This window comes from Diospyros lotus, chromosome 6 (genome assembly GCF_014633365.1).
Source record: "Diospyros lotus cultivar Yz01 chromosome 6, ASM1463336v1, whole genome shotgun sequence".
Lineage (NCBI taxonomy): Eukaryota > Viridiplantae > Streptophyta > Magnoliopsida > Ericales > Ebenaceae > Diospyros > Diospyros lotus.
Window position 1 is genome coordinate 18,433,716 of NC_068343.1, and position 21,636 is coordinate 18,455,351.

The window sequence follows — 21,636 nt, forward strand, 5'->3', positions numbered from 1 at the left end:
AATTTTATCTAGTTATAACTGGTTAGATTTTTTAACATGTCCATAAAAAAAAAAATGACATAGGGGTAAAAAGCGTGTAACTTGTGCCACATAGAACAAGGCACCCTCAGCTGAGCATTGAGCCTAGATGCACCTTTAAAAACTATGTCTGTCAATTGCCATAGAAAGGAAAACTAAAACTGAAACATCGTTTGATTTTTGTGCTCGAGTTCAATTTTTTAATATATTATAAGATATATAATTACCAAATATATATATATATAGAGAGAGAGAGAGAGGGGGGGGGGGGGGGGGAATGGAATGCTCAACAAGGAAAGAGGTTTTGAGCATTTCCAAACTCTTCATTTTCTTGACTTGGTTTTTCATTTTTTTTAACACCAAACACAAAATCAAACATGAATTTTAGTTTTCATTTCGAAAATTTTGTAAACAAACACAAACTCAAATAGGCCCTTAAAAAGTGGGGTAAGGCTTGGGCTCAATTGGAAGTAAAATGGGATCAAAATTTGAGCGAAAGGAGGCACACATGGGAAATACCACCAAGGAGTTGGACTGGGGGCCCAATTTGCACTTATGTGGCGGGTGAATAACAAGCCCAAGTGGTTGTATAATGAACCCAAGTGTGTTTCAAGATTAGGCCCAAGTGAGGAGTAAATTGGGCACAACAATTTAAATAAACCTAAGGTCCAACTTAAAGAGAAGATTAAGGCCCACCTAAAACATAATTTTATGTGACACCCAATATCATAATTGGGGCCCAATGGGTTGAATCAAATGAGTAAACCAAAGTTGCGAAGTAACCTAACATGAGGGTTGAAATACTGTGATAATAACCCAAGGCAATTATGGGATAAACCCTAGATTGATTAAGATAACCTTGGATGAGTTATTTGAATATAGTTGGTTTAGTGTAGTTGCAGGATGAAAATAATATAAAATAATTAAATAATAACATTAAATTGAAAAACTACCCTAATTTTAATTATTAGCAGCGCACTTGAGGGGGTGAGTTGTCACATTATCTGCGATGCCCCTTTTACCAAATAAACTTACTTTCCCACAAAATAGATTACCTTACGAGTCCCTCCATGTGGTTGGCCCTGTCCATATACCTCCATAACAATTTTTTTCTTTTTTTTAGCAATTCTAGATGGATGAGAAACATACTAGAAATGGTAGGTGTCCTCTTGTACTTTCTCCAGTCACATCAGTAAATGAACACACTTTTCAAGGTAATTCATATTTGATATCTCCTACAAATAAAATTATTCTCATTCTTTGTTTCACTACCACTCTTGTATTATTTTCGGTACCAAGTCCCATGTATTTTGACCAAATCCAAGTACCTCATATTACATGCAAAGGTGCGTATTTTTTAGCCTCCCATAAACATCAATAACTTTTTATGCCCCTAGCCCTCCTCCTATACGAGGCACCGATCAAATTTCACATTGATTTGATACTATTTGATGAGTTTTCACGCCTTTCAAAGTTGATCTACTTCTACCAGCAACAAAACTAGAGTTTCGTGTTGGGGGATCTTTACTATGTCTAAAACCTCCCATTCTCGCTTCTAATGTTCTTAAATAGAGCCCACTACTCATACCTCAAAATTTCATCTGTTTGACCAGTCTCAAATTTCGAGTCTTATAAAACCTGTCATGCAAAATGAGGTTCCTCACCAAGCGCCCTATGGACTCAATTTTCACCCTCTCAATTTTAATATTCATTTCCATATTACCTCTAGTGCCTCACTGCCTCTCCAAGTTTTGCCCCAAAATTCACCCTTTATGGCAATTTCTCTTTTTTAAGATCAAAATGACTGTTAGGTTCAAACAATCGACTTTTTTTACTTGTGGTTCAATTCCTCTCCAAACTTGATCCATGATGAACTCCATCTCCAAAAGGATTTCCTATTGAATTAGACCTCTAGGTGTAGTCTAATAAAGGCTTTGTATTCCCAATTTGCCCCCATTTTCTGGTAATCCTAAGCCTGCCATGTTCATAAGTTTTCAATTTCCTCCAAATTTCACCCACTGGATCCATTTAACATCAAAATAGCTCTAAATACCTATGGAAAGGGTCAGGGCATCACACTGGGTGTATAGCATGCCCCACAATTCATGAAGATAATCCACTGCATTGGCAATTCTAGCATTAAAAGCAGAACTAGTAGCTGTTCCCATAGTTCTTCATATTCTAGAATCCCATCGTTCTTCATATTCTAGAATGAACATTACATTGTTTAGTGGTTGAAGAAAGCACAATAATCAAAGTCTACAGGAGCCAAAGGGTTCAATTCCTCTTAAAGACTAGTAATATCATTCTTAAAAAAGGGATTAATATTCTTTCAGAGACAAAGATGTGTGTTAACAGGATGTTTAGCATGCTAGGAAGCAAGCATGAAACTGTGAAAAATTCATTTGCGAGAATGAGGCAATATAGATGTTAGCCTATACCACAAACTACAAGGACACAGAGGATACTTGCCAATAATGCTTAAAGTCACAGCAAAATTCGCAGAATAATTTTACCAATGCCAGGGGCTTTCCGTTCCCATATAATGAAAAAATAGCCCCATCATGCAAGGGATGAAGCAGTGTTCGAAAATTCGGCCTAGGCAGCCGCCTAAGCGTCGCCTAGGCGCTGAGCGGCAACCGGCCGCATCGATTTAGGGCTACTCGGTAGCCCTATGCGCCATGGCCGACTAATCGGTCCGCGGCGCCGCCTAGGCGGACCAGGCGGCGCCTAACCGCCTGGGCGGCCACCTGGGTCGCGCACGACCTGGGCCACCTAGGTCGTGCGCGTCTTGGGCCAACCTTTTTTCCCCCCTCCCTTTCTCTATTTCCCGATCCCCTTTCCCTTTCTTTCTCTCTCTGGTTGTGTTCATCGCGGCTCCTATCTCTCTCTCTCTCTCGCCTTCGATCTCTTCTTGGTTGTTCGCCACCGCCATTGATCTCTTCTCTTGGTCTTGCTCTCTCGTTGCTGCCGACCTCACCTGTTGGTCGTTCTCTCTCGTCGCCGTTCGCGTCTTGCTGCGGTATGTATCCAACCATCCATCTTCCTCCGCCAACGCAAGCTTGCCTTTCTGCAGCAACTCAGCAGCAAGCAGCAACGCAAAGCTACTCATGGCTCGCTTGCATATTGCTTGCTTGCTGCTTCAACGAGCAGCAAGCAGCAGCAACTTGCTGCTTGCTTGCTGCTCGTTGAAGCAGCAAGCTTGCGTTGCTGCAGCAAGCAAGCAGCAAGTTGCTGCTGCTTGCTGCTCGTTGAAGCAGCAAGCAAGCAATATGCAAGCTTGCTGCTTCAAGCAGCAGCTGATTTCATTTCATTTGATGAGTTTTAGTTAAATTTTAATGTATATTATTGAAATTATTCAATACTCAGGGAAAAACAGGAGTCATGAAGTGAAATGAATGATTCGGATAGGACTGGAAGTACGGGAGCATCGTCCGAGGCCTCCTCAATTCTTAAAAGGAAGTCAAATGATGTCGGATGAGAGTATGGAATGTTAATTGATCCGAAAAATATGGATAAAATTAAATGTAAGTTGTGTGGTAAAATTATGTCTGGAGGTGTTTACAGAGTAAAAGAACACATTGGCCACATTTCTGGAAATGTTTCTACATGTCCAAAATCTTCTCCAACTGATCAAGCCAAATGTAAGAATGCTATTGCCGAGGCAAAGAATAAGAGGAAAAATAAGGAGGAGGAGGAAGATTTGATGAGATCAACTGTTAATATCTCCGAAAGAGTGGAAGGGGATGATGAAGATGAATTGCAAGAGTTAGGTAGCAGAAAAACGTCCCGTACTCTTGGCCCTATCGATAAGTTTGCAAGCTCCATCAGCCCTGAAACTTGTTTGAGTGCGAGAATGAGCCAAAGACAACAAACTATTAGTGAAGCACTATTTAAAGAGAGAACACAGTCTGTTCGTGAATATTGTGCTAGATGGGTATATGAAGCTGGTATACCTTTCAATGCGATTGACAATGATAGCTTCAAATTGTTTGTTGAGGCGGTTGGTCAATTTGGGCCGGGCTTCAAACCTCCCAGTCAATACCAATTGAAGGAACCACTATTAAAGGGGGAAGTTGACAGAATAAAAGAGTTATTGAAGAAGCATGAAGAAGAGTGGGCACGAACTAGGTGCTCCATTATGACAGATGCTTGGACAGATAGAAAAAGGAGAAGCATCATGAACCTATGTGTTAATTCTAATGCAGGTACTGCTTTCCTTTCTTCTAGAGAGTCTTCAGATGAAGCACATACAAGTGAACTTATCTTTGAGTATGTGGATAAATGCATTGAGCAAGTTGGGCCACAAAACGTCATCCAAGTAGTAACCGACAATGCTGCCAATAATATGGGAGCGGCAAAATTATTGAAGGTGAAGAGGTCAAATATCTTTTGGACCTCATGTGCTACTCACACCATCAATTTGATGCTTGAAAGTATTGGAAAACTGTCGAAGTATAAGAAAGTCATTGATCAGGCCAAGAGTTTCACAATCTTCATTTATGCACACCATAAGACCTTGTCCTTAATGAGGTCATTTACAAAGAAGAGGGATATAGTGAGACCAGGAGTTACTAGATTCGCTTCTGCTTTCTTGACTTTACAGAGTTTGATGGAGAAAAAGGCCCAATTGAGGGCAATGTTTACCAGCTCCGAATGGGAGGAGTGCAAATGGTCAAAGATTGTTAAAGGGAAAGCAGCCTATGCTACTGTGATGAGCATTGCTTTTTGGAATGGTGTGACTATATGCCTTAAAGTTTTTGCACCTTTGGTGAAGGTACTTCGAATTGTTGATGCGGATAGAAAGCCTTCTATGGGCTTTTTATGTGGAGAGATTAAGCAAGCAAAGGAAGATATTAAGGAGGCCTTAAATAATCTTGAAAAGAACTATAAGCCTATTATGGAGATTATTGAAGCAAGGGTAAAAGATAGGCTAGATAGTCCACTACATTTTGCAGCTTACCTTTTGAATCCCTACTACTTTTTCAAGGATATGGATATACAACTTGATAATGAAGTGATTGATGGGCTTTTTAACTGTGTGGAGATGTTTTATCATTATGATGGTGAATTGCAAGGCCATGTTATAAATGTTGAGTTGCCAAAGTATACTCGTAAAGATGGAGCTTTTGGAAAATCGTGGGCAACTCAAGGGTGTGCGAAAAATGATGACAATTATAATCCAGGTATAAAATTCTTTTAATCCTTTCTATTGTGTATTAGTGTATAAATTAAATTTGTTTACTTTATACTTGTTTGACCTGTGTAGTTACATGGTGGATGACTTATGGAAATCAAACTCCAAACTTGCAACGAATGGCGAGAAAGATTCTCTCGTTAACCACTAGTTCATCCGGTTGTGAAAGAAATTGGAGCACTTTTGAAGGGGTTAGTGTATATATGAATTATATTTATTTACTATCAATTAGTTATCCTTATTCAGTTATCATTTATATTGATATTGCTTTTATTTTATTTATGTAGATACATACGAAGAAAAGAAATAGACTAGACGTGAATCGATTGAACAATCTAGTCTATGTTCAATTTAATGCGAAATTGATGAACAAGCACAAAAGGGAGAAGGAAAGGAATGTTGATGTGCTACTTGCTAGTGATGCTAGTAATGCACAAGGATAGATCGTTGATGGAGAAGATGATGAAGAAGTTGAGCCTGGTACGGGGCTCACTTGGGAAGTGGTTGGTGAAGCATCGGGAGCAGACGAGATGCTTCAAGCTCGAAGAAGTTCTAGGATGAGAGAGCTTCATGAAGATGATTTTCAATCAGAAGAAGAAGATGAGCAAGAAATCAATGAATTTGATTTTGAGTCCGATGAAGATCGTGTATTGGAAGAATATGGAGAGGAAGAAGACCAATTAGATAGTTAGACTTAGATTCTTCGGATATGGTTTATGTTGTATTATTGCTACTTCTACCTTCTTGAACTTATAATTAATATAATAGTTTATTTTTTGAGTCTTAATTCTATTATTTCACTTGTCTTTTCAACTTTGATTTACCTGAAAATAATATCAAATTACATCAAAAGGTTTTTAGAAAAAAAAAAAAAATCATTTTTCCTAGTCGTCGCCTAGGCCCCGCCTAGGCGCCCTAGGCGCTAGGCCCCAGCCTGACGCCCGACTAGCGCCTAGCGCGTTTTTGAACACTGGGATGAAGACAACCCTTTTGAGCCATCTAAGAGAGAAAATTCTCCCTCTAGATAAAAGCAAGGCTACAAGCATTAAGAAATGCAACGATACTGCAGGTGGTTGAGAGAGAGAGAGAAAGCAAGGTCATCATAAAGAGATAGAATTAATTTGTATAAGCATTAGGTAACTGGTCATTAAAAGCAAAATTAAGATTTTGAACAGTTAACTGTTGAGAACTGGCACTAATCGTTGGCATGCAAACATTGCAGTAGATAATTATAAAAAAATAATAATAATAATAATAATAAAACGAGATATTTAAAAATCAGTGAACAGACTGACAGGAAGAGTTCGGGGCAAAGTGCTCACAGTGCAGAAATCAATCGATCAGGAAACCATTAAGATGAAAACGCCTTCTTTCTTCGGCTATATAAATTAGAGCCGAAATACGAGAACCAAAATGGAAAAAAAAAAAAAAAATTGAATCTCTGCTTCAAAAAAGCAGCGATTGACAAGAATCGCCGACACTACGTGACAGATTTAGAGATCTTCAAAAACATAAACGCTATCAACAGATCATGAAGCCAAATTCAACAAACAACCGGAATATGCAACGAACTCATCAAACAGAACAAAACATGCAAGCGAATAAAACAGAAGACAATCGTACAACTAAAATAAAATAAAAGACAAGCGGAAAACCATACAAAACCTCAAGAAAAAGGATTCAAGTACAAATTGGAGCAGATCTCTCTCACCGCTTGTTTAGGCTCTCAGATTCTTGATCAGTGACCCGACCTCCAAACAGCACCTTACCGATTCCATCCGACGGCTTTTTATTTTCAGTAAAAAAAAAAAAAAAACACAGAAACCTCGGTGAGTCGCAGGAAAACGACGGGAAGGACTTATAGTGAGGGCTGGAAATTAAATGAGGTACCTGACGGGAGCGAGAGGCACTGGCAGAGGAAGTGGCGGTCGCGGGAGCAACCTCCGTCCACGTCAGCAGATCGGCGGTGGATGTGTGGGGATTCCGTACAGGCGTCGCCCTATCCATTTCTTTTGCTTCGCTCTTCTTTCTCGCTTTGAAAGGAATTATCACCTGAGCTGAGCTAAATGCAAGTGCAGAATACAGAGAGCGAGAGCGAGACAAGGGGGAGTTTGAATTTTGAAAGTGGAAGATATATCTTATAATTTATCTCTAATTATTAATTAATTATTATTACAATTTATCAGCCCACGTGTTAGCATCCTGCCTTCTTACGTTTATCACTTTCGTTCATTCATTGCCTCGGTGCTTCCTTTCTTCTTGTTGGGGACTGTGACTGTGCGCGCTGTGCTTTTATATTTTTTATTTTTTATAAAAGCAATAAATAAATTTGCCAATTGCACGGTTGAAAACTTTATTTAATCTTATCTTTGTAAACCTCATTTAATTAATATAAAAATATCTATGTAAATAAGAGTTTTAAAAGATTATCTGAAGCAAAATGAAAATAAACATATGTTATTAGTTTCTATTCTTTTAGCACAAAATAAAAATAAAACATAAAATAAATAAAAATAAATTCCAAAAATATCGATAGTAAAATAAAATAAGTCTAACTCAATTGTTTTATCTTTGTAAATAAAGGTGTTTAATGAATTCAGATCGAATCGAATATGAATCAAAATTAATAAAATATTTAAATTAAATAAGAGTAGAATTATATTGGAATAAGACAGTTTAATTTACATACTACATACATTGCATATTACGGCGCATATACTATTGTATTTATTCGATCTTTAGTCTAAAACTAGGAATGGACCGGATTGTAAATTGATTTTTCAAATTTTTTTGACCTAAAACTAAATCAAATTTTTCAATCTACTCTGATTTGATTTTTCAGTTCAGGTCAAAAATTAAACACTCATACTTTTAAAAAAATTAAAATACATTTTAATTTCTCTATATCCTTATAAAAACCGAAATCAAATTTCTTTCTTTTCTTTCTTACTTTTGTTAAAATAAATATATTTTCATAATAGTTACATATTCAATTGTTATAAATTATACACAAATTTATTAGAATATAGTTTTAAATAATATATTTTACATGACTAATCTTTTTTGTAAAATACCCAACTCATTTTGATCAAATTACACAAAGACTTGTTAAAATATACTTTATATGTAATAATAAAACTTATACATAATTAGTTTATCTATATAATTTAATTTATATATATTTATATATAATTATAATTTTTATGTCCTTTTTAATCATGTACATTCTAATTTAATTTAACTTTAGTCTTTTACAAAACACTTGTAGATAATTAAACAACTTGACAAGTTTTCCTCCATAGATTTGCTTAAGGAAAATGTTACTAATTTTTTTGTAAATAAAATAATATAATACTGATACTTTCATAGTTTATGAACATTTTAATTAATTATTACCTTTAATATATTATGTAAATAACTTTTGACATTTGAGAAAATATAATAAGTACCTTTATAATTTAATATCATCTTGCGATTTTAATTGTCGTTAGTAGTTAGATATTCAAAAATATTTAGAATACCCTCATAATTTAAAAACCACTTTTTCTTTTTTTTTTTCTTAAACTCTCACCTATATCTCCTATCACCCATGTTTCTTTTCCTTATCTCTCTTGGTTTGCCATGGTTGTTTAAGGTCATAGCAATTAGAGGTGGTCAAATTTTAGTCCAAGACTCGATCCATTAAAATGCACCAATTGATTTCTAAATTGGTATGAACTGATCAAAGAAGGAAAATCAGTTGGTCCCGCTTAGTCCTGACTCCCTGCTGTTGATGTAACTTGTGTTATTGTTAGCTCATTTTCTTAAAAGTAAACATATATTTATATATTCAAAAGTATATAGATTTTTTAAATATATATTCAAAACAATATATATTTTTAAAATATATATATATGTATTTTTTTTAATTTCATATTCAGAAACAAGAAAAAAAAAATACCAAACTAGTTCAATCCCAACCCTTATTAGTCCAAGATTTTTAAGAATTCGATTCTCAATCCGAATTAAATAAACACCCTTAGTGATAATAGAGATGATTATTCCCAAAGGACAAAATTTTGCATTGTTGATCTCTCTTTTTCTCTCTCCCACATTGCCCGTGGGGTTGCAAAAACCCATGGCAATAGTGCTTCAAACTCTATTGTTATGGGATTTATGTAAGTCAATCGTTGATGGAGCCCATCATCAATCTCTCTCAATCATTTTATTCCTTTGCTAATCAAATGTAGGGTTTGTGATGGCTTCAAGGTATGATTTGTGAGGTAAGTTTTTTCTTCTTATTCTTTTTCTTTCATCTCTTTCTTTTCTTCATCATCATCATTCTCTTTCTCTTTTCTTGTTTTTCTTACTCATTACTTTAACATTTTTAGATCTCATTATCTCTTTCTCCATTTTTATTTGATATAAATAATATTGAGATTCACGTCATTGACTTTGAATTGTTGCGGTTTTATGATGAACCCCTACTAATTTGTGGTTCCATAATTGAACCTAATCAAACTTTAATAATTATTGCGGGTTCGATGGGCATCAGTGGTGGCCACAAGACCAACATTATCAATGTTTTAATTTTTAAATTTTGTATTCTTTTGCTGAGAAAAAAATGGTATTTTGGTTATTTTGTCTTGTTTGTAATAAGAGAGGAAGATGTTACTATTTCTAAAATGTGAAGGATATCTTTAAAATTAAGAAAATTTAAGAGGGTGATTATTGTAATTTATCTTGTTATTATCAATGAGACATATTTTTTAACATAGAAAATATATTTAATTTTTATTTAAGGGTAATGCTAACCATTGTTTTAAGGGCAACTGAAAAGTTATAATAAAAATGTATCATATTTTGTAACATTTTATCAACTAATAAAATTACTTTTGAAGTGAAAACTAAATAGAATAAATACACATTATTTGAAAATAAGGTACACTTGCTTGACTTTAATCATTACATTTAGAACAATAGTTAGTCTTATCTATTATTGTGGGTAAATTTAACACACCACCCTTAAGGTTTGAATAAATTGCACTAATTACCCTCGTGTTTCTAAAACTAGCATACACATCCCTTGACATTAACAAATCAAACAAAATGAATATGTTGTCTTTATATTTTAAAGATGTTTTCTCTTTCTCTCTCTTTTCTACTTATTTTCTTTATCTCTTATAACTCTATCCTTTTATTTTTGTTATATCTATTCTCTCATATTATCTATGATGAATTAAATGAAAAAAAAAAAATCTATTGCACAATGAGGGATTTTTTTCTTATGACAAACCAATAATAATAAGTGTGTAATGGGCTGGTGGTGGAGACTAGATGACGGTGATGTGCCAATGGTAGAAAAATGATAGGAACGATGTCTAATAGTAAATTTTTGTTTCTCTTTCTCATTGGTACAAATTTAGATTTGAAATAGTTATTTGAATTCAAATTCAAAGTGTTATTTGAATTTAGAAGAAACCATTCTAAAGAAGGGTTTCAAATTTGGGTTTGAAACCTATTTTCAAAAGGATTTTGAATCCGGGTTTCAAAACCCATGCTCTTTTGTCTTTTTTCTTTTTCATTGAACCCACTCCATAACAAGAATAAGAGAATGAATCCATTAGTGTGGGTTTTAATAATAATTTAGTTATTATTATTTTTTTATTATAAAAAAGAGAAAGAAGAGCAAGGAAGACATTTTAAAAATTATAATAAAATTAACTATATTTTTACTTAACCTCAAGAGAGAGATTAGTAACATTCTTTTAAACACCATAATAGTTAGTATAATTTTATCAAACTCATAAGTAAGATGTGAGATTTACCCATTATTTATATATCATTAACTTTAAAGATACAACACATATGCATGGTGATAAAATCAATGGGGTTAGTTGGGGAGATCAATCAAATTTAATAATTGCCAACTTTGGTGGTCCAGTTAATTGATTTCAGTCCAAGTTGAAGTCTAGTGGCCCTTCCTCTATCACAAGCAATAAAGTGACAGGATTTTGAAATTTTAGAGATTTTTTGGGGGGTTTAAATAAATTTTTAAATTTTTTATCTAATTTATATTTTCATTTATTATTTATGAATTTTATTTCCCCGAGTTAGAGCCTCTTTGGATTTATTGTATTTTTTAATTGTAATTGTTTCTTTTTTTAAAGTAATTATAGTTGCTTTTAAGTAAAACTTTTAGTAATGTAATGTTTGATAAAATATAATTTCATTTTTAGATTACAATTACTTCTTTAAAAGAAAACAAGTGAAGGCAGTTAAAAGTAATAAAGTATAGAGGATCCCTACTTTTTAATTTTGATTACAAAAATATAATAATTGTAATAAAACCCACATTTATTACTTATTTATTACAAGGGTTTAGTTATTGGTAAATCGTTTGGGTTGTAATTTTCTTTCTTAATTAATATAAAATTTCATCTTCTTTAAAAAAACTAATAACTCAATATTTTATTTTTATTATCTTGCACTCATTAAGTCGCTTCATCAACACTTTTGTTTCATTTTTGGATAATGTTATGTATAGATTAAGATATAATAATTATACATTATTTTCAGTTTTTGAACAATTCTATTGATTTTTTAAATATTTCTATTGTTGTCGAGATATAACAATAAATTTAAGTTGTGGGAGAATCTTTAGTTTTCAATAAACTTGTAAAACAAAAACCTTCCGATGTCTAAGTTAATTTAGTCAAAAATAATAGAGAATATAGAAAGTAACTGTATTATTTATAATAGAAATATAATTTCTATAGAATTTTTAACGTACCTGAAGAGGTCAGGTGGGAGTTATCCCTTATTTATAGAAGTTAAAACTAACAAATGGGAAAATATGCATATATTTTGAGATTATTTGTTTTGATTTTTAAGGTAAAAATTTTAGAGATGAGTTGACAGGACATGGTTTACAAGGTCTCTAGGAGACTGCTTCCCTGGACAAGGAGAATTGGACTGGGGTAAGCTTGTTGTAGAGTCTCCTAAGAACCTCTTCTATTGGGAGAGTCTCCTAGGCCCTTTTTGGGCTTTTTTGCAATCTATTTGGCCTTTGGACTTGTCTTGGGCTTAGCTCTATTAGGCTCATTTTACTTGGCACATTAATTTCCAAACATGATATATAATATCATTAACTAATAAGATTATTTAAAAGCTAACAATAAGATACAATACATATTTTTATTTTAAAACAAAATTCTAAAATAATGACTGACGTTTTTCTTTATTTTTATTAGAGTAATGCGTACGACATATATTGTTGTGTAGTTTGTTTCATTATTAAATAATGAAATAATAAATTAATGAAAAGTGAAGTGTCAAATAAGTCATTGTACTTTGATCTTAAGATTAATTTAAACATTGTACTTTAAAAAAGAGTCAAATAAGCCAATGCACTTTTAAACTTACGGTTATTTAGGCTTATGTACTTTAAAAAATAACAAATAAGTTATTGTACTTTTAAACTCGAGTTCATGTTAGCCATTATTGAAAATGTTTTCTTAATTTCATCTAATAATATTTTAATTCTATTAAAAGTCTTAACTCTATCCTAAATCAAGATAATCCTATACATCGATAAGAAAGCACTTAAAAAATTTAAAATTACTGAAGTACCCCTAGAGAACAACAAATTTGATCTTGTCATGTGTCCTTATTACCTAGCAATAAGGCTATAACACATGTCCCTATATCTAGCTGAGCTCCAAGAGATAAGTCAATGAATTCAACTTCTAGATTTCAATCCAAGAGGATCCGAAACAGATTTGGTGGATTTGCTATTATTATAATATGACCTGACAAATCTTCCATCAACCCATTAACTATCGAGCCTAAGAATCTTAATTAGAGATAATACTAAGTATCCTATTTTTGGCATAACTTTTGTTTTCTCATAGGTAAATCTATCTAATTCATCTTGCTCATTATATACTTACTAGTGCTTCATACTAACTTAAGCAGCAGAGGCTAAACTAGGAGATCCAATCTCGCATCTTTTTTATAGGTGCTTTCATCAAGGTAAACCTTGGTGATTGGTCCCTAACTATCATCATTTGGCACCTATCATGGAGCCCAACTACTCATTTCTACTTTGTTCAATATTGTTAAGCCTCAGGGTCATTTGAGCCACTAGCTATCATGGCCCTGAGATGTGACCTTACTCACAACTAGGAAGTTGGGAGCAATCCAAGTCAGGCTTAAGGAATCTCAAACCAAAATCAAAACTTGCCTTCACCTCCTAATTGATTTACACTATTAGAGGGTTAGGTTCGACATCTCATTGAGTTGTTGAGCAGATTCATTCGCTAATAGGACAACATCATCACTAGCATGAACAATCCCAATAGGACAATTGCCAAACAGAACAGAATGAAATGGAAGACTACTCTCTCTATAATGAGTAAGAGCAGTACCATTTTAAAGAAAAATAGCATTCTAACTCATTTCGTGCCCTAGAAGACAAGACTCTATAAGAGAAACAACATCGACTCATTGAAAAAGAAATTACAAAAACTAAAGAAGATAAGAGAAGAGCCTTGAGCCTTAGGCTCCAACCCTTGAGTTGGAATTTCCATGGCTAAAGTTCCCCTGAAAATATTTTGCATCCTAGCCATCAAGCTTTATGATGAAACTACTAACTTGATGGACCATGTGGAGCTGTTTTCCTTCCTTATGCTCGTTTAAGTTGCCATTGATGCTATGGAGTGTAAAGCCTTTAACCACCACATTAGAGAGCATAAGAGGACATGGTACTTGAACCTCACCCATCGATAAATCTCTTAACTTCGAGCAGTTAAAGACTTGCTTCTTGGTCCATTTCACACCCTTAAAGCATCATTGCATGTCTTTGTTGAATATTGATTCAAAGTTGCTGATTTAGTGGGTTGATTAGGTCAAAATTATCAGTTATGATTGGGTCTTTGATTCTATTTACTAATTTAGTAGGTTGAGATAATTTTGTTTTTTTTTAAATTTAAGTACAGCAATAAATCATATTTTCTTGTTATTCAGTTGACATGTATTGCCTACTTAAAGGCATAATGATATGAATAAAAATAAAGAGGTTACAGTTTTCACATTCATGTTTTTTCTTTCTATAGCTTTTGTTCGTTAACTTCATAGCTACCAATGCCTCTAAAATTCCAACAGTGGTATCAGAGCATTCAATGATCTTAAGAGGCCTGTGAGAGAGAACCCATCAACGCTTTCTTTATTTCTATGGCTTCCACCAACACATCATCTTTTTCACCACCAGTTTTTGATGGAGAAAATTATCAAGTATGGGCTGTCAAAATGAAAGCTCATTTGAGAGGTCTCAGTTTATAGCAGTGGGTTGAAAATGAAAGGGAGATACCTTCGCTTGGCAACAATCCTACACTCAATCAAATCAGAGCTCATGAAGAAGCAGAAGCTAAAGCTCTGAGGGCTTTATCTCAATTACACGCTGCTGTCTCCGAATCAATTTTCTCAAGAATCATGGCTTGTGAAACGGCTAAGGAAGCATGGGATGTATTGAAAGAGCTATATCAAGGGAATGCTAGAACGAAGAGAATACAAGTGTTGAATCTCAAAAGAAATTTTGAGATTCTTAGAATGAATGAAAATGATACAATCCAAGAGTTCTCTGAAAAACTAATGACGGTGGTAAATAGAATTAGACTTATGGGAGAAAAGCTACCTGACAGCAAGATCGTAGAGAAAGTCTTGATAAGTCTACCTGAGAGGTTTGAGGCAAAAATCTCCTCCCTTGAAGATTCAAGGGACATTAGCCAAATTACATTGGCAGAATTAATCAGAGCCTTGCAAGCTTAGGAGCAAAGAAGGATTATGAGAAATGAAGAAAGTGAAAAGACGGTGGAAGGAGCTTATCTTGCCAAGAGTTCATCGTCAAAGAAGAAAGGAAAAATTCCAGAATGTGACCATTGCAAAAAGCCTAGTCATGAAGAGAAAGATTGTTGGCACAAAGGGGAAGCCTCAATGCTTCCAATGTAACAGATTTGGGCATTTGAAAAAGGATTGCAAATTCAGCATGAAAGAACAAGCAAATACAGTGAAGGCGGTTGAAGGGGCAATTGAAGAGGAAACGCTCTTCTAGTTGGTGAGAAGTGCACCAAGAAGAATTTTTTTGGAGAGAAGTGCTCTATGAAACTGAATTGAGTTTTTTTTCAACATTTGAAGGAAGTATTGATTGTGATGAGAAGTGTATCAAAAAGTGAAGAGAAGTACTTCATAATTGGGAAGAAATTTGGAGAGAAGTGCTCCATAAAAAGTTGAAGTTTTGCAACTTTAAATCAAGGAGGAATGTTGAATATTGATTCAAAGTTGCTGATTTAGTGGGTTGATTGGGTCAAAATTATCAGTTATAATTGGGTATTTGATTCTGTTTACTGATTTAGTGGGTTGAGATAATTTTATTTTTTTTAAATTTAAGTCCAGCAATAAATCCTATTTTTTTTATTATTCAGTTGACATGTATTGCCTATTTAAAGACATGATGATATGAAAAAAAATAATGAGGTTACAGCCTTCATATTCATGTTTTTTCTTTCTACAGCTTTTGTTCGTTAACTTCATAACTACCAATGTTTCTAAAATTCCAACAGTCCTCAATGGCCTTAGTTAACATCAAGTAGAACCAATGGGCTTTAGCAAATGAGTTTGTAGCTTGGTTTAACGAAGAAGGACTGGACATGGAAGACTTTGACTAGAGAATTACCATAGTGGCATTCTAAAATGATTTGATAGTAAACACCTTTCGTGTAGTCTTTGGAAAAGACATCCCTAAGGACTTTTATTGAGATCTTTGATTGAGCACAAAAATACATCAACACTAAGGAGGTGATCAAGGTAAAGAATATTGAGAAACCTAACAAAAAAAGAGAAGCCTAAGCAATCTTTTCTAGCAAAAGATGAATGATTGTAAGGTAAGCCTAAGATTGATTAGGTCCAACCAATAACTAGAGGAGTTTAATTCGTTTCACTCTATTGAGTAACAACCAAGTGGAGATATTAACGGTTATAGAGGATAAAGACTATTTAAGGAGAACTCATCTAATGAAAGCATTGACCTCACAATAAGTATTGCCATTTCCACTAAAGCCATGGACAAGACATGGAAGATATCAACAACTCAAAGAGGAAGGGGAAACAACTATTGGATGAGCCACAACAACCGTTGGTCTTCCATATTCTAGTTGCTGGGACCATGCTTGGATGGAGTGCCAGGTAGAACTCCAACACTTATCGCATCCATTAGTCGGGCTCCAAGAGGTCATGCCAAGGACAAATAATCTCTTTCACAAACAAAAACCTATCAAGGCATCCCAAATACGACAATCCCTTAGTTATCGTTGCCATGTTAGGAAAGTGAGAGCTGAAGAAGATTTTGGTAGACCTAGGGAACTTCTTCAAAATTCTGTGCAAGAAGGTCTTCCTTGACATGGGCAACAAAATGGTGCAACTCAAGCCAGCCCATTTCCCTTTGATCAGATTCAATAGGAAGGTTGTCCATGTTGAAAGGCTTATCCAATTACCCTTAACTGTTCGTAGTAGTTTTAGGAGAGTACAAGTAGTGCTCAATTTCTTGGTAGTGGACATCCTCTTGACTTACAATATGATATTGGGGCAATCCAAACTAAGTTCCTTATAACCTATGTCGAGTAGTTATCACATGGTGATGAAGTTTCTCACCCCTAACGGCAGGGGCAGATCCAGAAATTTACGTAGAGGGAGGTTAAAATTTTTTTTAAGGTATAAAATTACACATCACAAATTTTGGGGGGGCTGAAATTTTTTTTAACTGAATTATTAGTAAAATTTATTATTTTTTACAATAAAAAATTAATTTTTTATATTAAGAAAATATTTTTAATTGTGAACTGCCCTGGGCTTCAGCCCAGGGCAGCTCATGCCTGCATCCGCCCCTACCTAATGGGATTAGTGAAGTGTAGGGAGATTAATGAGAAATTCGAAAGTGTTATGGCCTCCCTTAACCTCTCTTCTGAATTTGAGGTCAAGCAAAAGCACTGATCAAAATTGACGCAAGTAGAAAATATAGAACGTAAGTAGGGGTTGAACCCCAGGCCTGGGCAAATCTCTAAAATGCCACAATAGCTCGAAAAAAACCACTAGTTTCATCCTTAAGGGGTCGAGATAGACTAAGATTGAGGTACCACTAGAGAAATAGTAACCAAGACAGCCCAAGATTGAGATACCATTGAAGGAAGAGTAGTCGAGAGAGCCTAAGACTAAGATAACACTAAAGGAAGAGTCAATTAATGAGTTGGTGGAGATACCACTAAAGAAAGAGCAGTTTAATCGAGTTGCCAAGATCAGTGTTGAGCTAAAGAAGCCTGTTAAGATTGAGATTATTTATTTGCTCTGATTGTATGCAAACATCTTTTCTTTGTCGGTGCAAAACATGCCAAGGATAGACCTTGGTATGATCACTGACTAACTAGGGATCAAGCTAAATAACAAACAAGTAGAATAAAAGAAGAGAAAGTTCGACCCAGAAAGGGATGAGGAAATTGAGGAAGAGATAAAGAAGTTGATGGCAACTCAGAACATTTGAGAGGTGGACTGCCTAGACTAGCTAACGTGTTGGGTAAGTGGAAGTTTTGTATAGACTTTATTAACTTGAAGAAAGTGTGCCCCAAGGATAGCTACCCTTGCCCCAAGGATAGCTACCCTTGCTAAGAATTGATGGCACAATCAGGTGTCAACTCATGAGTTTTCTAAATGCCTTTTAAAAATACTACTAGATCTTTCACTATCTAGAGGATCAAGAAAAATGACCTTTATCACGAACAAGGCCATGTATTGCTATAATGTAATGTCCTTTTAAGTTAAAGAATTCAGGTGCCATCTATCTATGACGAATGAACAAATTGTTCAAAAAACCAACTCAACCACCACATAGAGGTGTATGTGGACGAAAGAGTCGAGATACCCCAATGGAGCAGAATTTGGTTGACTTAGAGGTGTGTTTCCAAACCCTAACGAAGTTTCGTATGAAACTCAATGTACCAAGTGTGCCCTTAGGGTTACTAGGTGTAACACCCTAAAATATTTTTAGAATATTTAGAGACTTGAGGAAATAAAGTTAGACTTAATTTTGAAAAAAATTTATTTAACGGAGTGAGTGAGTCAAATGATTTAAATATATGTATTTATACACACACACATATATATATATATATATAGAGAGAGAGAGAGAGAGGGAATCATAACGGGCTAACAATTGAGCCAGCCCGCCTAGTCTCCAAATTACATGGACCACAACGGGGCAGCAAGCAGCGCCATCTGCTTGCCTGCACAAGGGACTGCCTCGGGCAGCCCCCTCTTGCACCCTCGGGGATGGCTTGGAAACCATCTCTCATTAATACCCTTGACTTCTCCTTTCTCCATTCTCACATATATTTATAGGGATATTTCACAAAAAGAGAAGATTTAAAAATAAAATAAAATCAATGAAATACAAATTTTTCATATTAATTGATTTCTATATAGGGAAGATGAGAGGTCCTATACATTAAGGTAAGGTCTCTTACTTAAGGGATTTGAAGCAAGTGTAAGAGAAGAGAAAATAGAGAAGACCAGTGAAGGGAAGAAAGAATAAAAAAAATCTAGCGAATGAAAGAAGAAACTTGCTATCAAGGTTAACCAAAGAGAGGTTGGGACGCTAGGAGGGTTTAGTAGGCTTTCTTGAAAATAGGATGGCCAATTCAATTTCGAGCCGAAGTACATGCCTTCAATTCTATCTAATTCAATTTTATTTCATTATTACTGTACCTCCCGAACAGGATCGACCTGATAATATCCAATTCCATTCCATACTCCTATCCCGAACACACTGTCCATACCCATTTCTCCAGTGAGTATATTCTGAACTTTTTCGAGCATTAGTAAATTTCCTAAATACACACCCAAAAAGTAATAAGTTAAGAGTTCTCAGTCAATATAGAAAAGTGAAAATATCAATTGGGCCGATGCCTAAGCCCCATCTTTGAGGGGCCATCTGCTAATCAGGTGCAATGCAAGTTCATCTAAACTTTTCTCCAAAAGGTTTCAATAAATCAATGTAACAAGCATATACTAATCTGATTTCCTGTACACATCTAATACTATACCTGCCCTCAAAGAAAAGAGGGGGTTAGTGCTTGTTTGGGTAAAACGAAAGAAAGCAGTGAAGAATAAGCATCGGCGACTAACAATCTCGGGCCTTTAATTTCACCCAGTAGAATAGGTTGCATAAATTTTATACCTCCCAAAATCATCTCCATATGTCAACATATCCAAGGCAGAAATAAAAAGGAAAAAACAAAGCCAAAGGCTTAGGAAAGCATTAAACATCTATTTGAGAAAAAATAGGGCCCCCCCCATTTTATTCACAGGGATAACACCCAAATGGTCAGGGTTTTACAACGTAAAAGACCAATCCATATTAATATCAAATAATTGCCTGTACATAGCCTTCCCTAATATTATATAACCAATAATGAGACGCTCGTATTCTCTGTTTTTGCCCTATAACGCTGGGTGACACAGGCTTTCTACCACCTCCGCATGGCTCCATGTCTGTTGTTGCAAATTACTAGCAACTCCTGTGATCGAAGTAAAGCTATTTTGGGCAGTAAATCATAATTGACTTGCACTGGAACAGCATGCAGGACATCACCCTGAATTATGATTGGCAGGAATTGGAACTGGTTTTGCATCCAACTCATTGCTTTATTGACCGGAGCTCCCACTTGCCCTCACCATCGATCATTCGTAATTCGGTTGAATGGAATGGTATTAAGGCAGGACGCTGTGAGTAGCAAAAGAAACGGCCAAGTGAGCGGAGATCACTTTAGAAAGTAAGAAACAAACAAAAAATTGAAGTCACGGGAGACTCCTCAAATTATTAGTATGGTGTTGACATTGTGCATTAAGAGTGTGTAGGAGAATTAGGGGTCCAGTCTGAACCGGAAAACCGGTCCGGTCCACAGTCCGCTTAGAAGCACCAGCCAGTTTTCGGTCCTGTCAGTCCAAGACTAAAAACCGGCTGCCAGCTGCAATACATATAATAAACCGATCTTTTATCTCCCGCACTGTTGCACAGCTGCCCCGCCAATTGAATGGTCGGAGGCTCAGCGAGGGATGGGCAGAGATGGGGAAGCAGGCATGTGGATGAGTGGGGGACACACCAAACTCATTGGTAATAATTGAGTGAACGACCAGGAAAAAAAATAGCAAAAAGAAGAATTGAAGAGAAAAGAAAGAGACCAAGAAAGAAAATGGAAAAGAAAATAATAATGGAAAAATGAAAACCAGCCCCCTCCTCCACCCCTCTCTCTCACTGTAACTATTCACAGTATGCTCAATTTCGGTACTGCCATTGTTGAATCTGAATGATTTAAAGAGACTCAACAAGCAAACAAATTACAGTGAGCCACCGCAAAGCCTTTCCAGTTCTCTCTCTAGAATAACCAGACTCTATCTCTCTCTCTGGTTCTTCTCTTTGAGTTGTATATATAAATATATATATAAATGCATGTTTTTATTTAAATTTTATATACAAAAACAGGGGAAAAAATATACTGGACCGGTTCGGTCTTTGGTCCGGGATTTTTAAGAATCCCAGCCCCCGTCCAGAATGAACACCCCTGGAGAATAATGTCACATTTGCTATGTAATAGATTGATTGAGCTAGGCTGTATAATGTGATTCTAATAAAATCCTCTAATCGGAGAATGATGGAAAAAATGACTATCTTCAGCACAATAGATGAATCCTGACTATGTTTTCTGGCCTAATAATCATTTGAAATATTTAATGAGGCAAACCAACTTACAATGTGCTCATCCATAGTAAGAATAAAAGTACTCACCTGTGATGATGTAATTACTGTGATTCCCACATTATTTGCAAGCATATAAAGGTGTTCTTCAACATCAACACTTGTGGCACTGTAATTAAAAAATTTTGAAAGCAAAGAGTGAGATCCATGTTAGGCAAGCTATTCTAGGAGGAGGGTGGGGGATTGAAGGTAGAAAAAACGACTGATGAGAGTTTTTGTTGCATACTTGGTGCACTCATCAAGGATGGCAAATTTAGGCTTCTGAAAGAATAAACGTGCCTGGCGAAACAAAAACATGTCATCCAATCATTAAGCCTTCCAAGTCATGGCCAAATATTATTGGATCATATAAGAATATGAAATGAAGGTGGTCTAGTTTAGTGAGCTCACCATGCCTAACCTCTGCTGCTCTCCAAGAGAGAGTACATCTTCCCAGTTCTGACTGACATCCCAACCACCTTCTCTTTCCAGAAGATAGAGCAATTTAACATTCTCTAGAATTGTTTTCAAATGCGCATCGAGGATATTTATTGGATAAATTGATGTTCCACCTGAACTTACCATATGATTAGATATTGCATGG

General features: G+C 35.3%; 3 protein-coding genes across 3 annotated transcripts in view; 1 reads left to right on the forward strand and 2 right to left on the reverse strand.

Annotated features, from left to right (window-relative positions):
* The window catches only part of LOC127804065 (uncharacterized), a 30,636-nt gene extending 23,302 nt beyond the window's left edge, over positions 1–7,334 (reverse strand). Inside the window, exons 1-2 of the mRNA XM_052340787.1 lie at positions 7,106–7,334; positions 6,927–7,000 (exon numbers count right to left, since the gene is read on the reverse strand). Coding sequence (XP_052196747.1) covers positions 6,927–7,000; positions 7,106–7,222 — 191 coding nt within the window. The 5' untranslated portion in view covers positions 7,223–7,334. The remainder of the gene's footprint in view (positions 1–6,926; positions 7,001–7,105) is intronic.
* On the forward strand, positions 5,048–6,079 carry LOC127804066 (uncharacterized). The gene is made up of 3 exons (XM_052340788.1): positions 5,048–5,204; positions 5,288–5,406; positions 5,503–6,079. The coding sequence occupies exons 1-3, from the start codon at positions 5,066–5,068 to the stop codon at positions 5,656–5,658; spliced, it is 414 nt and encodes a 137-aa protein (XP_052196748.1). The 5' UTR covers positions 5,048–5,065; the 3' UTR covers positions 5,659–6,079.
* Positions 7,335–19,427: 12,093 nt separating the features above from the next.
* LOC127804824 (ABC transporter D family member 1) overlaps positions 19,428–21,636 on the reverse strand; it is an 88,339-nt gene continuing 86,130 nt past the window's right edge. Inside the window, exons 23-26 of the mRNA XM_052341854.1 lie at positions 21,444–21,604; positions 21,280–21,332; positions 21,084–21,162; positions 19,428–20,021 (exon numbers count right to left, since the gene is read on the reverse strand). Coding sequence (XP_052197814.1) covers positions 19,935–20,021; positions 21,084–21,162; positions 21,280–21,332; positions 21,444–21,604 — 380 coding nt within the window. The 3' untranslated portion in view covers positions 19,428–19,934. The remainder of the gene's footprint in view (positions 20,022–21,083; positions 21,163–21,279; positions 21,333–21,443; positions 21,605–21,636) is intronic.